The sequence below is a fragment of the Sesamum indicum genome, linkage group LG9 (genome assembly GCF_026168435.1).
Source record: "Sesamum indicum cultivar Baizhima isolate 11 linkage group LG9, ASM2616843v1, whole genome shotgun sequence".
Taxonomy (NCBI): Eukaryota; Viridiplantae; Streptophyta; class Magnoliopsida; order Lamiales; family Pedaliaceae; genus Sesamum; species Sesamum indicum.
In genome coordinates, this window is record NC_142665.1 from 2134395 (window position 1) to 2151080 (window position 16686).

General features: G+C 35.2%; 2 protein-coding genes across 9 annotated transcripts; both read left to right on the top strand.

Annotated features, from left to right (window-relative positions):
• The first annotated feature begins 1839 nt into the window (after nucleotides 1–1839).
• On the top strand, nucleotides 1840–8586 carry NCRK (Protein kinase superfamily protein). 8 transcript variants are annotated; one of them, XM_011090964.3, is made up of 12 exons: nucleotides 1840–1982; nucleotides 2073–2249; nucleotides 4395–4504; nucleotides 4715–4803; nucleotides 4974–5090; nucleotides 5495–5611; nucleotides 5917–6189; nucleotides 6330–6571; nucleotides 6689–6985; nucleotides 7195–7431; nucleotides 7608–7835; nucleotides 7999–8586. In XM_011090964.3, exons 4-12 carry the CDS (start codon nucleotides 4734–4736, stop codon nucleotides 8308–8310), a joined length of 1893 nt encoding a protein of 630 aa, XP_011089266.1. In that variant the 5' UTR covers nucleotides 1840–1982; nucleotides 2073–2249; nucleotides 4395–4504; nucleotides 4715–4733; the 3' UTR covers nucleotides 8311–8586. The 8 variants fall into 8 exon arrangements, with proteins under 8 accessions (XP_011089266.1, XP_011089270.1, XP_020552612.1 ...); XM_020696953.2 differs by adding an exon at nucleotides 3703–3760 and having other exon boundaries at nucleotides 1853–2249; XM_020696955.2 differs by lacking the exons at nucleotides 1840–1982; nucleotides 2073–2249 and adding exons at nucleotides 3219–3414; nucleotides 3703–3760.
• Nucleotides 8587–10365: 1779 nt separating this feature from the next.
• RRP41L (3'-5'-exoribonuclease family protein) lies at nucleotides 10366–15061 on the top strand. The gene is made up of 7 exons (XM_011090969.3): nucleotides 10366–10640; nucleotides 11575–11653; nucleotides 12434–12536; nucleotides 12639–12759; nucleotides 13175–13263; nucleotides 14373–14522; nucleotides 14824–15061. Exons 1-7 carry the CDS (start codon nucleotides 10502–10504, stop codon nucleotides 14911–14913), a joined length of 771 nt encoding a protein of 256 aa, XP_011089271.1. The 5' UTR covers nucleotides 10366–10501; the 3' UTR covers nucleotides 14914–15061.
• Nucleotides 15062–16686: the final 1625 nt, after the last annotated feature.

The following is a 16686-nucleotide window of genomic DNA, read 5'->3' on the forward strand; positions in this document are numbered from 1 at the left end:
TGCTTTGCCTTTTTGTACCTTGTGCGATTAAAAGACCAAAACACCCTCAAGCAATGCCTGTGCGATCAAAAGACCAAAACACCCTCAAGCAAAGAAATATACATGGTTGGCGACCTCGAGCTTTGGAAAAGAGGCAGCAATCTAGCGGTTCATATACCGAAATATCTGTTTGGAGAATATAATATTCTAGTATAAAAAGAGGTTCTTTGTTGGTAGTATTGACGCCTTAATATTCCGGAGATCCAAACGAAGCTCTAAATCAAACTTTGATTTAGTTGACTTCTTTTGTCAGAAACTTCTCTCATTTTTCTTTTATTAAATTATCATGTACTTACTTTTATATTATTTGTACTATTTTCACTTTTTTTCTTTGAAAAAAAAATATTAAGTCGAATAAAAATCCATTTTATTAGGAATTTTATTATTTGTAATATCGTCTAATTTGGTGACTGCGGTTCCGCCAACACATCAAAATTAAATCAATTTTAACTAAGTCTGATATTATAATTAATGTACCTAAAAGAACAGAAAATTTAAATTATTAATATTTGAATAATAATAAAGGATGATTATACTTCCTTCCCCTAAATTTTAGTGTAATTTCACATAGATCTTCTATAATTTGAGAAATTATATCTAACAATCTTTATGTTTTTCCGTTTGAAAAAAAAGTTTATTCGTTAGCAAAAACTCATTGAATTTGTTAGTAGTAACAAAAATTAAAAAAAAATTATATTTACCTCCAATTAACTTATTTCTGATTTATTGTAAGTCAAATAAGTATTTTTATAATTAAATTACTCTTATATACTTTTACATTGAATTATGCATAATATTTAAAAAAAAACCAAGTGACACCGTTCATACAAATTATCAAAAGAAAAACTTGCTTTTAAATCTTTGTTTTTGTTGGCTCCAATTTTCTTCACATTTAATTTATAAGAAAAAATCGAATATCCAATTTTGAGTATCTAATTTGTATTGTGTGTTAAAATATGATACCAAAAAAATCAAATACCCCACTTGAAAAAGCCAAAAAACCCGACCCACACACACTTCTAGCCCTTATGATCGTCGGATGCTCCATAGATCATTAGTCCACAATGGTAATACAATTATGTCCTCTTATAAGTATATAGCCCCACACATCTGTTATCATTTAATATTTTGGGATTATTCTTGCATTGATTTACCGACTCAACAATTAACTATCATTGAAATTCATCCAATATTGTCTTTATCGACCTTTATAAGCACATGCACACTTTAAATAGTTCGTCTAATTCAGAGATCAAATGAAAATGAAAGCGTCATTGTTTGTGATCTTATCTCATTTTAATTAAAAGAAAATGAGAATTATTAAGTTTGATTGGGATGAAATTTTTCTTTTTTAATATATGATTGAATATAAAATAAAGTGTGACGATTAGTTATTCATGTAATATGTAAAAAAAATATGTGATATAATTTTTTAATAATTAAATGTATTAGGTATGTTTTGAGAACACTTTACATGCAATAGCATATCTAATGAAAGACATTTCACAAAACGAGAGCAGATGGAGAAAAATCTTACAAGCAATCACATTCCCAAAGAAATTTGTCTACCCTCAATTTGACCTGAATCACAGTTGTAACTATACTGATGACGATTTGAATTGGTTTTTACACCTTCATAATTCCACGTTAATGGATGTAACTGATGTACTGAACCCGCTCCATTCAAGAATTATTCACAAAGTTGAGCCTCGAGAATGCTGACATTCCACGTGGCAAGAGCCCACTTCTTATAGCTGGGCTGGGCTTCTGCATAGATATCTGTGCTCACTAATGCTCTACCGCTGAGCGTTACAATTTATCTATTCTTTGCCCTCTGTATCTCTGTAGCTGTAGATACAGGCGCCACACACATTCACACACGCAATTATATATATATATATATATATGCATGTGAATGTATATATATGTGTGATGCCATGGAGGTACTGCTACTGATTCTTCCCTTGAGCATTGCGAAAGTCAAAAGAACCTCCAAATTTTGGATCCCACATAAGCTTTGCTTTTGCTTCCAGGTCTCTGCATTTCCTGAGTTCTTGTTAACAGATTGAAGCTCCAATTCTCGTTCTCAATGTCACGGTGGTTTTCAAGATATCAGATTCTTGTATGAATGTATAGCTGCAGGCTTTGTGGAGAGAACCAGGCTGCTAAGTTTGCAACTCTAATTTCTTGCTCATTTTTTTGTTTCACAGGTATGTTTTTTCTCCATGTTATCAACATTAGCTCAGAGATTGAGGGGCTGTGTTTTGTCATTGGTTAAATGTAGTTCATAAATCTGAAAAGAAAAGCTATCATTTCTTTTTTAAAAAAAAAGAAGCTATGATTTGATAAAAAGATTCAATCTTGATAGTGTTCTCTACTGGTTTCAAAAGACCTCTCTTGAAATAAGACCACTCATTAAGTAAGATTTGAATTTTTGATATTGTCTACTCCAATTTTAAAGAAAATTCTAGTGCTATTTTGTTAGCAATTATTTTCCGAAAATTTATTGGTTTCTTGAAATGGAGGAATGGAACACTAAAGACAGGGTTTGTCTTTTTTGTTCTTTTAGATTTTTCGGGAAATGCAAAAGAGAAGAACTTTGCTCTTGTTCTTTCATAATTTGGGTTTTGCTTTTTTGAGACTTATTGAAATCTAACAGAAAATCAATGGAAGAAATAGAAAAGAATGAATTTTTTTAATTTTACCGACAACAGATGTCAAGGCAGTGGGGCTTATTCAATAGATTAAGAATACATGTCTCTTTCTAACACATCATCATCCTCCCAAGAAAATAAAGCTAAAAGATGGTCCACTGTACATGTAGACTTTTAACCTTTCTCAGTATGTCTTGGAAGCAAAGTCTTTTCTAACCGTTGGCTTGTATGTACGTACACTGGACCGTTTATAAAATTTGAATTCTTTGCCAGTTTCCAATCATAGTCGTGTAATGATATCATGACTTTATGTGGAACTGAAGAATTTCTATACGTATATACCAAGATCAAATGAGAAAATACATAATAATTGTGCATCCACTGCTGTCAATACACTGTATGGCGTTGTGGTTGTATTCACTTTGATTGTTAAGGGGTCTCTTTCAGATTTGAAAAATGGTATCTTTCAGAAGGTTTGGTTGATGGACCATTTCTTTTTTTTACTTTTATACAATATCTCTTTAGGCTTCTGGATTTAATTCTAGCAAACCTACAAGTCTTTTTCTTATATAATGTCGGTTCTTCGTTTTACCTTTGGCCTATAGTTCCACTATGGTTTGAGGTGTCTTTCTATTTGAGAATCTTGCCTATTATATACTTTTCGGGTCTGCCATTTGCTTTCACCTGTTCTTTTCATGCTTGAAATCTGAAGTATTAAGCGGTAAGAATTAGACTTTCTTTGCTTCAAATACCTTTCAAGCATTCTTTTCTGATCATGACGTTCGATCATTTAAATAATACTAATATAACTGTAATATGTTAAGCAACTTCAAGGTTTTGCTGCCTTTCCGTGTAAAGTCTATATCCTCTTTACATTGTTTAAATTGGATCATCGGCCTTCCTCAAGAATTGTACAACTGAAGAGATGTAGTCGGTGATTTATGAATTACATAGTCAATTCAAATATCTGCTCTATTATTAACTTACTAAATCGATTTATTGGCAACAGCTCAACAGTTGGCAGGCCTGTGCTGGTTTTCTGTCAAAACCACAGTTGAGCTTATTAGGTGTGTCATTATCTTGAAGGGTCCAGAATTTGAATTTTCAGTTGGAAATATTAATAGCTCATTTCTGTAAGTAGTCCCTCCGTGTTTAAAAAGTTAGCTCACTGTATGAAGAAAATAATAGTAGAGAAGAGAAAACTACTCTTAATGGGCCAAGAAGTTAGAGATTTGTTGGCCAAACGTGTATTAGAAAAGTCCTGTCTATTGTTTGCTATTTTTGTTTGTTCCTTGTGATTGGCTTGTTTTAAATCATTTGCCAAAAGAGGATGACTTCATGCCGAAAATAGTTTAAGAGTTCTTAGTCTTGGGATTTTCTACAGCATATGTTTATTTTCTTGCAGTTATTTTCAACAGAGGTTGATCAGCTTTCTGTTAGCTTCAAGTATATAGGCTTCTTCAAGATAAAATTGGTTGTGCCATGATATTGTTTTATTAAGGTGTTTCTTTGCCTGGCATCATCCCCTCTGTCAGTGAGTGTGCATTTCTTGTATCCTGTTTTCATCTGCCTCTATGTGTCTGTGCCTGTGTGTGTGTGTGTGTGGGGGGGGGGGGGGGGGGAGGGGGGTATTCTCATTCTAGGTCTCTTTGGATGCATTTGTGCAATATCTTTTAACAAATGCTCCACTTGTATGATTAGACATTATTCGGCACGTACCAGTTCAATGTTTGAGGGCTTAACTAGATAAGCTGAATGGATATTGTCAGATCACGGTTTCGAAGCTGTCTTTGAAAGTGCACCACATGCATGTAAGTTTTTCTTCTTAACACATTACCAAGGCTCATTTACTGGTCCCAAAATTTCAATTTCTTACTTTGTGGAATCCTAGTATGAATCTCCCTCCCCCTCGCCCTCACTCTCACTCTTAATTTGCATCGTGCCAACCTCCTGTCTCACTTTACCTCTGACATTTATGTTATCCATGCAAATTTTATGTAGTTATCTATTTTCAATTTCAGTTTTATTTGTTCCAAACAAATGAAGCTTCAGGTGGACATTGCCCTTCTTTGCCTCATTAATGTGGTTTGGATTCAGCAAGCTCTTTCTGGTTAGTGACACCTATGTCCTTCTCGAACATTTATTTGCATCCTTGGGGAACAAATCTGTTGCAGCATTACATGGCAGCAATAGCACATCATCTGCACTTTCTTTCCACATGCAAGAGGCCATGTAAGAATTGTGGCGGCAAAATAACTTTGTTGTTCTAACATATTCCAGATGGACTTTCGACAAAGCCTGAAGCAAACAAGTGGACATGCACCTGTTCTATTGCACATCAGGAGAACTTGAACTTTGTCCCAGCAAACTGCTCTTCATCCTGTGATTGCAGCCTTGGTATCATAGTCCTTCTTGATACAACTATCTCACTGTTGTTACTGCTATATTTTTAGTTCACTCTTATTTTAATGACTACCAAGCAATCCAGAGGAAGCTAATTGTTTAAACTGACTCTTACTAGAAGAAAAGGAATGCGTCAGCTAATGTGTACCTTGATGAGGTTAACAATTATCATTCAAGAATTATGGTTAAAACCCGATTTAGTATTGTAAAATTTGCAAAAACCATTGTGCAATTCCCTTGCTGTAAAAATCCGCTCTCCTATGATAGGAAACATATTAAACATCTGTTAAAATAATAATTAATTGAATTAACACAATTATGAAGGACATAATGAGCTTCATTTTATCAGCATCAGATTTCTTAAAAAATTGTTGACATGCTGCTTTCTTAACATGCAGCTGCAGGAGGATCAAGTGAAAAGAAATGGACTTGCATTTGCTCTGCCGGTGGGTTGCCTAGATTGGTAGGTGAAGATAATGACAGCAGCTGTTTTTCGGCATGCAATTGCAATGCTGGTAATTCTTCCAAGGCTTCACAAAATGATGAGTGACAACTTGTTTTAGTAGTTCGTCATGCTCCAATTTTCAATAAACTGTCTTTTGATAAACAGATATGTCAATCTGCATCTTTTCAAGCTGAAAGTCTGCGGAATATATTGTCTGGCAATTAGATTACTGTTAGACTGGAAGACTTGTGCAATTACTGAACAATGTGGAATTATTTGACATTTGGGAATTTCAAATCATCATTTTCATCATTGTTTCAGAAATGGAGTTGTCCTTTACATATGATTATCTACTCTGTTATGGTGTCTCTACAGGGATTTTATCTGAGTTAGAGCCTTCAAAGAAATGGATTTCCAGCAAAGTCGTTGTGATAGTTCTCTTACTTTGTGTAGTCCTCATGGTTCTTGCATTTGTTGCTTCAGTACTGTGGCATGTCACTCAAAAGGATAAACGTCCTGTTCAATGGGCTTCGCCCTCAACGGATAAACTAACAAGTTGTAGTAGTGCTACCAACTTGATGAGCCAAGCAGGTTCTCCACTTCCAGTATACAAAGGATATTTAGATTCCTCTGTCAAACTTTCTATAGGTAAACGTCCCGTTTTAAATTTGTGGTTTTCTGCTTCTCATGATTCCTTATTCACCCACAAAATTGTTCAACTGAAGTGGGTTCTTGTTGATTCTTTTACATCTCTGTATTTCAGTTTAATTTCTTTTTCTTGTCTAAAGGATGCATTCCCAAGAGTCCTTTCCGATTCAGAAGTAGAGGAGGAGCTGTACACGGAACAATAATACAATTTCCATATTCCGAACTGGAAAGTGCAACAAACAGATTTTCCGATGCTAATTTGATTGGAGTTGGAGGAAGCAGCAGCGTATACAGAGGTAATCTCAGAGATGGTAGAACTGTCGCAATTAAGAGAATGAAAACTCAAGGAGGCCCAGATGCAGAACATGATTTCTTGACTGAGGTACTAAAAGTCGCTAAAATTCGAGCATTTGCCAGGCATAAAATGCTTGTTATGTTTAGCATCAGGGATATTTCACAAAGAAATGTCATAAAAATATCACCCTTTTCATGCATTCAGATAGAACTGATATCAAGACTTCATCACTGTCACGTGGTTCCTTTGCTTGGGTACTGCTCAGAACATCAAGGAAAGCATGCTGAGAGGCTGTTGGTGTTCGAATATATTCCTAATGGCAATCTCAGGGAGTGTCTGGATGGGGATTTGGGCCAATGTTTGGACTGGAATACACGAGTCGCAATAGCTCTTGGAGCTGCACGTGGCTTGGAATATCTCCATGAAGCTGCTGCGCCTCGAATATTGCATAGGGATGTCAAATCCACCAACATTCTTTTAGATGAGAAATGGAGAGCAAAGGTATGTAATAATCTCCATCAACGAGGAAAAACTAGGGAATTTCGGAATAAAATATTTAGGACCTAAGAACATCCGTTACGTAAAAGGCTTGTTGCTCAATCTTTTCCCTTGTGTATGCTGGATAAGATGAATGTTTAACCGTTTTCTTACTTTTAGAATTTTGTTTTGAGCTTGTTATATGTAAATATTTTGATGTCTTTCATGTGCAGATTACTGATCTTGGCATGGCTAAACACCTAAGTGCTGATGGCAATATGAGCTGTTCCAGTTCTCCAGCAAGAATGCAAGGGACATTTGGTTATTTCGCTCCTGAGTACACAATTGTTGGAAGAGCTTCTTTGAAGTCCGACGTTTTCAGTTTTGGGGTAGTTCTTCTCGAACTGATCACTGGCCGTCACCCCATCCACAAATCATGTAATAAAGCGGAAGAAAGCCTTGTAATATGGGTATGGAAAGTTGACCTTTGTCACAATATTTTTCAATTCTCAAATGCATTACGCTTCCATCATAATTTTGATGTTTTTGGAATTCTTGATTGACCCCTTCATCCTTCCGAGGAACGGAAATTTTGGTGCATGTATTTCTGTTAGCTGACACAAAAATAATTTTCACTTCATCACAGGCAACACCTCGTTTGCATGACAGTAAGCGAGTGATTAGGGAGTTGCCTGATCCACGTCTGAAAGGAAATTTCCAAGATGAAGAGATGCAGGTAATGGCCTACTTAGCAAAGGAGTGCCTGTTATTGGATCCTGACTCTCGACCCAGCATGACTGAGGTTGTCCAAATTCTTTCAACTATCGCGCCAAACAAATCTAAAAGGAAACATTTGCCAATCCGTGCGTTTCAGGTAATCCACTTGGCTGATGACTCTCGACTCTTTGATGCTTGCAACAGACCTGTCCTGTTACATGACGCAGTAGTCATTTGTGCTTTTACAACATCCAGCTTTATCACCCCAAAACAACAAATCTTCTAATTTCTCAAACTCCCATCTGTTTCTCATATATCAGTATTCATCCACTGGTGGCATGGAAAGCGGAAATCCAGAGACGTCCGACGGGGAACTAGAGGAAATCAAGCAAATTACATCAGAAATCCTTGCTCGACGCTCGTTGCGAATGATTCCTGACAGCAATTTCGGCGTTACAAAGAGCGAGAAAGAAGCAGATGATTCATCCACCAGCATCGAAAAACTGATGCTCCTGAGCTCAAAATCTCGCAGTTGGCGCTTACAAGACGACGAAGTGGTGGATATAACTGAACCCCGGTTCGAGTCCTTCTGTTTGCCAAACGTCGATTCCCGTATATTCAAAATTACATGAACAGATCTGCGTCAGGTTAGCATGTTTGGCAATGACTAGGAAAGTGTAATGCGTGAGAGCATAGTGTTTTTCAGTGTTCCTCCAAATAAATTGCACCCTAAAAGGGCTAAAGCCAAGGAGGGCATTTCCAATTCTGATCAGTTTTTCCCTTTCTTGAATTAGCTTTGGAGATCACAGAACTGTGAAGGGAGGCATAACATATTCTGTGCTGGCTCTCATATTTCTATTTTTAGAGTTGTAAATAGTTTTAGAATGCAGGATTAACTTCCTTCCTTACTTCCTTCGTTCTTTCGTTTGTTTATTAAGAGTCGAGGGTGGTATACACGTGAATTGGGAGTCAATCCAAGGAATCTCCCTTATATAAGCCGGGTCTGAAAACATCAAACTGTATGAATTATATCACGACAATACAGTACAACATAGATTTTAATGTTGATGTTGTACGGATTGCATTGTTTGGTGTTTTCATACTCGATCCATATAAGAAAAAGTTGGTGGTATAATGCTCTTTTACTTATGTGTTGAGTTAGAGGTGAAATTGGATGAGGTTTGCATGCTTGCAAATGTCTTGAATGTTGAGTGTGTTAAAAAATTGCAAACAAGTCCCTTCACACAATAATTTTCTTTGGAGGAAAAAGAATAAAGGGTTAAATATTTTAGCAATCTAAAATTCAATTTTAAATCTTGCTTAATTAGAAAAGGATATCTTTTAAGTATGATAAAGTAAAAGGAATTAGTTACTTAAGTAATTTCAAATTTTAAAAATTAAAATTAAGAAATAAATAAGTGAAAATATATATTAAAATATATTGAAACCAAACATTTGTTTTTCTCTTATAAATAAAAGAAAATATAAAATAGACTTTTTAAAATACGAAACAATGTGAAAACTATCAAAAAAGAAGCCCACTTGCATTTTAAGCATGTGACATCTACTCTCCATTAGTTTCTACTGAATAGGGTTTTCTTTACTATATTTATTACTACACAGACATTTTTTTACTTATAAAATTAACACAGAACAATTTGGTGCAATATAAGAAAGGGGGTGTTACGCAATTTACCCTTCTAAGAATATACCTAAATTAATGAATTATATCCCTTCAGTTTATTATCATAATTTATTTTTATATTATTATTTGTAACTTAAATAGTTATGAATTAAAATTTTGACATAATTATCTATCATCATTTTTGTAGAAAAATAAATAACTAAAAGTAGTTGTCCAGGAGACATAGATTAGTTTGTGGAATTTGAGGCCCCGAACCATGAGATCATGAGTTTTATTCATATTTTAATAATAGCCAGTAGTTTATTGTAATAGTAATTATTAATTAGTTATAAAAGATAATTATACTCTCCTCCGCTGATGTTTGATTAAATTACACATAGACTCTCTATGGTTTCAAAAATTATATTTATTACCTTTAAAATTTGATTCCGTCTAACAAATAGGTTATTCCGTTAATCAAAATTTACTGAATATGTTGATACTAATAAAAAAATTATTGAAATTTGATAATTAACTCGATTGATTTATTACTGATTTATTACAAATTTAATTAATTTTTTGTGACTAAACTATTGTTATAACGGTAAAAATATATCTCATCATATGAATTTCACACATGTAGAAGTATAATTTGATCATAAAAAAATTTATTTGACCAACAATAAATTAGTATAAGTCCACGGGGGATAAATATAAATTTTTATCCAATTTTTTTATTAATATCATCGAATTTGGTGAATTTTAATTAACAGATAGATTTATTTATTAAATGGAAGCAAATCCCAAAAATACTACATATAATTTTTGAAACCACAATATGTGTATATATAATTAGAATAAACCTCACGGAGGCAGCATAATAATCCCTAGTTATAAATATTTGATACTACTAATTAATATATTAATTATAATAATTAAAATTTATGCAGTAATAATAATAAATAAAAGCAGTCAAGAGTACCGAATACCCTGCAAAGTGGGTGCAAAGTGGTATTTCCTTAAAATAAAGGACCTTATTTGAATAAGTTTTAATATTGTGTGTGGAATTGAAGGTTCCCATCGCATGGCTTCCTAATTCAAAACCTCGCACAAGACACAAAAAGCGAGCCACAGCCACCTCCCTCCTTCACTTCTCCGTCCCCCACCAACACCCACAGAGACTGATAGCAAGAAGACGGATGGCCGGAAAATCAAGCGCTACGCCGACGACATATTCGCCGTCGCTGAGCGGTCAGAAGAAGAAGAGGCCTTCTTTTCTGACGGACTCCGATTGGGTCCGACCCGATGGCCGCGGCCCTCACCAGTGCCGCCCGGCATGTGAGCATCATTATGTGCAATCTTTGTTCGTATAGGTGTATGTCTTTGTGTACGAACGTGCGATTTTATTGTAAAACTATTGGTGATCCTATTCGCTTGTTAAGCATTGTAGTACTGTCTTTACCCCTTCTCTGTTTGTGTGTTTGAAATTGCGCATTTTGAGTGTTGTGTTTTGTGTATGGTGTTGTGGAATGATTTTCTTCTTCGTAGTAACTCTCAAGTGCCATTGAGCTGATCCATGATGTAGTATTCAGCTACTGACTATGAAGTTTGGTGGGTTTTCTCATTTACATTCGCACATGTAGATTCGTGGAGGACAAATTTCATTGCGGAACTGTAGAGTGATGAATAATGATTTAATTGCTGTTCGAAACGCAAGCATTCTATGTGTAAACCATTCTAAATTCAACATAATGTCTTTAGCATTTTATTTTCATTGTTTTGTCAAATCACTATTCAGTGATGCGAAAAATGCAGTTGCAATCTTTCCATGTCTGGCCGTTCAATAATCCTCTTTCTTGGTTTGGGTTGGGGGCTAGTTTGTTCATTAGGAGAGGAGAATAATGACTTTGGAGCCCTATAAAGTAGAAAATAAACATAAATTGGAAAAAGAATCAAGTGCTTCTTTGAAATTGAATTTCCAGAATTTCAACAATTATTATGTTTATAATATCTCAAACTGATAAGGTTATTTGTTAAGTGGGGTGAGCTTTGGATAGTTTTAGACTTGAAATCAGAGACCAGGAATTCTGAAGTTATTCCTGTGACTTCAGTCTGTTTCCATGTTTGTTTTCCTTTTCTCTCTATCTTTGGTTTTTGGCACATCTTATTTAACTATGCCATTTTAAGTTTGATATCAGTTCTTTGTAGGATAGTTTACATGATGTTCTTGCAGTATTTAGACTTATCGGTACATTTTGGTTTATTTCTGCAGTTCTAAGGACTGGGGCAGTGAATTCTGCTTCAGGGTCTGCTTATGCAGAATTTGGGAACACAAAGGTCATTGTATCTGTGTAAGTACATGCTTTATTTGATAGACGGTCTATTATTGTGATTGAAGTTGCTAGACCTCCATATTGGTGCATGCTTGTTTCATGAAAATTCTATGTTCTAAGTATGAGTCGACAGTCTTTCCATTTTCAAAATGATGGTTGCTCGTATTTGTTTTTCCACAAAAATCTTGTTCGAAGATCGGGAACGTCTGTTGGAAGGACGAAACCTATCATGAAAAATGGGGAAAATAATGGAAGATCGCTTGAATCTCTTTATCATAGTAGCAAGCTTTATGTCTATATATCCTTTGTCTGTTCTTTGTCATTTTACTAAGTTCCTTTGTTGTGCCCGGAGGTAGGAAATGGTTAAAGTGAAAGTTCCAATATTACATGACTTCTTTTGGCTACTCATTTCTCCATTTCTCTACTCCACCTTTTCTTGCTTTGAAAAGATAGAGAAATTGATATCTCTTTCTTTTCTTTAGCTTTTTAGTTATTGATTTGCCTTTAAGAAACCTCAGAAAATATTTCTTGAGACTCGAGGGCTTCACTTTGAAGTTTGATTGGGGTGGGTGTGATGGAGCATGAGGGATAGACTATGATATAAAATATTAGTGAGCTGTAATGCTGCGTCATATTCCAAAGCCCGTCAGGAGTGATTTTATTAAAAAAAATGTGTTTTGGGGAGTGTCTTGAAGCAACAAGAAAGGTATTCTGGATCTTTGATTTTCAAATTCTTTCTAAATATTATCTGCCATCATGGAGCATGCTGAAACTTTTGGAATGGTTTTATCCATGCAGATTTGGCCCCAGGGAAAGTAAAAAAGCAATGATGTATAGTGACACAGGGCGTTTGAATTGTAATGTCAGTTATACAACTTTTGCTACTCCAATTCGTGGTCAGGTTAATCTGCTTCTCATTTGGATGCTCATCTATCCTCCTCTTTTCGTTTTCTTACTCCATAGTAAACTTATATATCTGAGCATCATGATATCTGTTTGCCAGGCTCCAGAAACCAAGGACCTTTCCTCAATGCTTCACAAAGCTCTGGAGGGTGCCATTATACTGAAATCTTTTCCAAAGACAACTGTTGATGTGTTTGCTTTGGTATTGGAATCTGGAGGAAGTAAGTATAACCTTGAGCTTCTGTTCGACAAGCTTTTGGCTATGCTTATGACATTAATGGATTTAAATTTTTTTGAATCAACATCTTTACTGCTTCTCTTTCTCAGGGAGTGATTAGTCGTTTACACTTGACAGTTGACATAACTGGCAAATTGTAGTCAAGTGAAATTTTTCTGTGATTTTTGTTTTCTTTCCTTCTTTGATTACTATAAGTGACTGAAGTATACGAGGTCGATGACCTAGATAGTAGCACAAGAAAATCTGATCTCATATATTAAGATACTTTGTTGAGTTTTCTTTCCATCTGATGCTGTGTCAAGCTAATGTTAAATATGCAATTGTGACTTCCACTTCTATGCCACTGACTTTTAGACAGTTTGCCTCGTGCTTATGAAAAGCATATACTATTGCTGCAGGTGATCTCCCTGTAATTACAACATGTGCCAGTCTTGCTTTAGCAGATGCAGGAATAATGTTATATGACATGGTTGCCTCTGTTTCAGTGGTATGTATAACTTTTTAACCTACCGTTTTAACCTTATAATTCCATGTGGCCAATTTCTTAAAGAAGTGAGAAACAGCATAACCGCTTTTCTCTACTCTCAACTGGATGCAATCTCGCACAACAAATTTTACTATTGGATCAGGCCCCTGGAGAGATTCAGACGTAAAATCGCCATCTTTATGTTGCTTCCGGTTGTAGTTGTCCTTTACTTTCTATTGGATGGGTGTAGGATAAAAATAGCTCAAACTTTTATTCAGAATAAACCTGAATGATTATACCTATATGTTAAGAAATGACAATAATCATGAGTTTGACATAGTTTGAGGAACATAAATTTTAATGGAATTGGGTCCTTAAACCTGATCTTGGAGAATTGGATTTGAAAGAAGTTGTGTTTGACACGCCAACGGTTTTTGAGTTTTGAATGAATTGCCAAACTCCCAGACCCACACCATTATTATGAAGAATACTGCGCCTTTAGATGGTCAATCCTGTGATAGAGTGATGTTTTTTGCAACAGAAGCAGCACAAATGATGTCATGATGCCAAAAGAAGTCCTCTGAATAGTTCATTGATGTTGCATTCACTTTGTCTAGTGTGAAATTGTTCACTGGGTTGCTTGGCTGTAAAGTTTCTAACAGTAGATCTCCTTTTCCCACTCACACTATAGAGATCTTTCTGTATTTTTATCGGTAGCTGCCCTAATGGGGTTTCTGGTAGAAGCTCTTGCATTTTGGCTGGGACAATTAACAACTTCACTACCATAATTTATCCATAATGCATGCCTTAAAAATGACCTACATTAGATCCTTATTAGAAAGGTTCATCTAATTCTTGGGAAGTTTGCAATATTTACCACCACCTAGATGGTGAATTCCGGAGCTCGGCCTATGAAATGGTTCTGGATTTTTCTTTACCCAGCTGATTCATAAATTGCCGCCGTGTTGTGATTTCACTTACACAAAGTCTCTTCTTCGTTTTACATTTTTGGTGGATAAACACCCAGTGAACTTCTTTAGTTATGATTACAAACCATTGGCCCTTTACGACTGAGTACTTTTAAATGAATAACTTCACATTGCATCTTACCATCTCACTATTCATGTCAGTCATGTATTGGGAAGAATCTTCTCATTGACCCTGTATCAGAAGAAGAAAGCTATCAAGACGGAAGTCTAATGATTACTTGCATGCCATCACGTAATGAGGTGACACAGATGACTGTCACGGGAGAGTGGTCGACACCAAAGATACATGAGGTAATGGAAGCATGTTATCTCACTGATCTTTTCAGTTGAGAAATATACGTGGTGCAACTATTACTGTTCTCAGCAATGGCACAAACAAAGAGCATTATCTTAAGTTACTTCAATATTATCACTGCATTATGCTGCTAAAAGGAAGATATGCTATGCCCATAGCTAAAGTTCTTTATATGAATTCAATTGCTATTAGTTTTTCCATCTTTTAAAGTTTGAAAATGTAAAAGAATATATCAGGCTTGTAGATTGAACACTAAATATTCGGTACTGTGATGAACCTAATCTATTTTCTATGCAGGCAATGCAGTTATGCCTCGATGCTTGTTCTAAGCTTGGGAAGATCATGAGATCATGTCTGAAAGAAGCTGCTTCTGGTCCACAGGATTAGAGTACGTTCTCCCATAGTATAGATCATAAAATTAATTAGCTCCACACTGGACATAACAATTTGTGAAAATTTCATGTTTTAACATCATTGCTGCTCCTTAATTTTGCTAGCTTTTTCTATAAACAATCCAAGGTTTTAGCTTTGATTATGATGTTTCACATGACATGCTACTTGCTCAAAGCCAGTGAATTTCTAACTTGGTGATGTACTTTTCCTTGAGGTGGAAATTGGATTTATGCTTTGTAAAACTCTGACCCAGAGCTAGGTTATACGGGCCCACGAGGCTTCAGCAGTCTTATCGAACTCGCCATCAAATTATGACAACATTTATAAATTTTTGTTTGCTCAATCAATTATATTCAGTTCAATATATATTTATAATCTAGAGAGAGAGAGAGAGAGAGAGAGAGGTGGGGAAGGTGAGGGTGGGCTTAATTTTGTGCGTGTATGTTAGGGGGCAGGGGTTTAAATGCAGATTGCTGAACATCTGTCACTGGGGCCTCAGCCCAGCAATGGTTGCCGGATCAGATCCAGTTACACTGCCGTCCCTCCCTCATTCATAATCTTGAAATTTACGCAAACTGTCGCACATCTCCACTTGCTCAAATCCAACCACAAGCTACAACTCTTCACCCCTATCCTTGTCCTTTATGTCTACCTTATTTGTTTGTACACTCACATCTCATGATTTGTACTCTGATGCTACGCCGGTATTCAATCCCCAAATACGTTTGTACAATCTCGTGAGGATAGAGATGTTCGATGTCACAATAAATATGTATTTACACCCTAACTCACTATATCTATATTTAAATACAGAGATATCAATTTTAACAATATTGACATGATTATAGATGCCATAATAAATTGATTGGCTGAGTTTAATTAGATCTGTACCGCTCTGATAAGATCAAAATCCAACTGATATCATAAAATTAAATAAGTCCTACTAATAACAAAACTCTAATTTAGGTGCAACCCATTGCCAAGTCTACTGGATACACAAGAGCATATGCAATAATCCTAACAAACTTTGCCCTCTTTGGTGAAGGGATGAGGAGAATGGGGGTATCTATGACATAAGCCACCAACACTATGTCAACAGTTGTTGGAACTCAACTTCTTTCAAGCCTTATGCTCAACATATTCCACACCCAAGTTCCGATTTCTAGAAGATAGCTTTTATTCCAACACTAACAAAAAGATATTGATACTTTTCCCTTTTTTTTCCTATGCCAAAATGCTACTTTTTTTTGGGTTAGTCTAAAGTAGATTGCTTCTTACTCACCACTAATTATTCGATTATTAGGAAATATGCCAAAAGCATAAGAATTTTTGTTTTTTTTTCCTCTCAAAGAAGCGACCATTTGTATCGTTCAATACATTAAAATATAAAAAATTTAATATATCAAAACCTAACAAATACACATTAAATCTATAAACTATTATAAAAAGTAAAAAAATACCCACATATACATGATTTAACCCCAAGATCTTTCATCCATCAAAGAGTTTTGGATCTTAAACTTACCATTGAGTCAAGACCTCGTTTACAAAACTTTGAGGATTGGATATGTTAACTAATGAATGCAAGGTCACATGTTTGAACTCTAGAGTCGGGGAAGAGGAATCAATTTTGATCCTTCTTTCAAAAAAAAAAAAAACTAATTAGATATATGTCATTTAGTATATACACGTACATTAAAAAAAATATATAAAAGCAATAATAATTAATAATATTATAATTTTCATTTAATAGGGAAATAAGTTTCC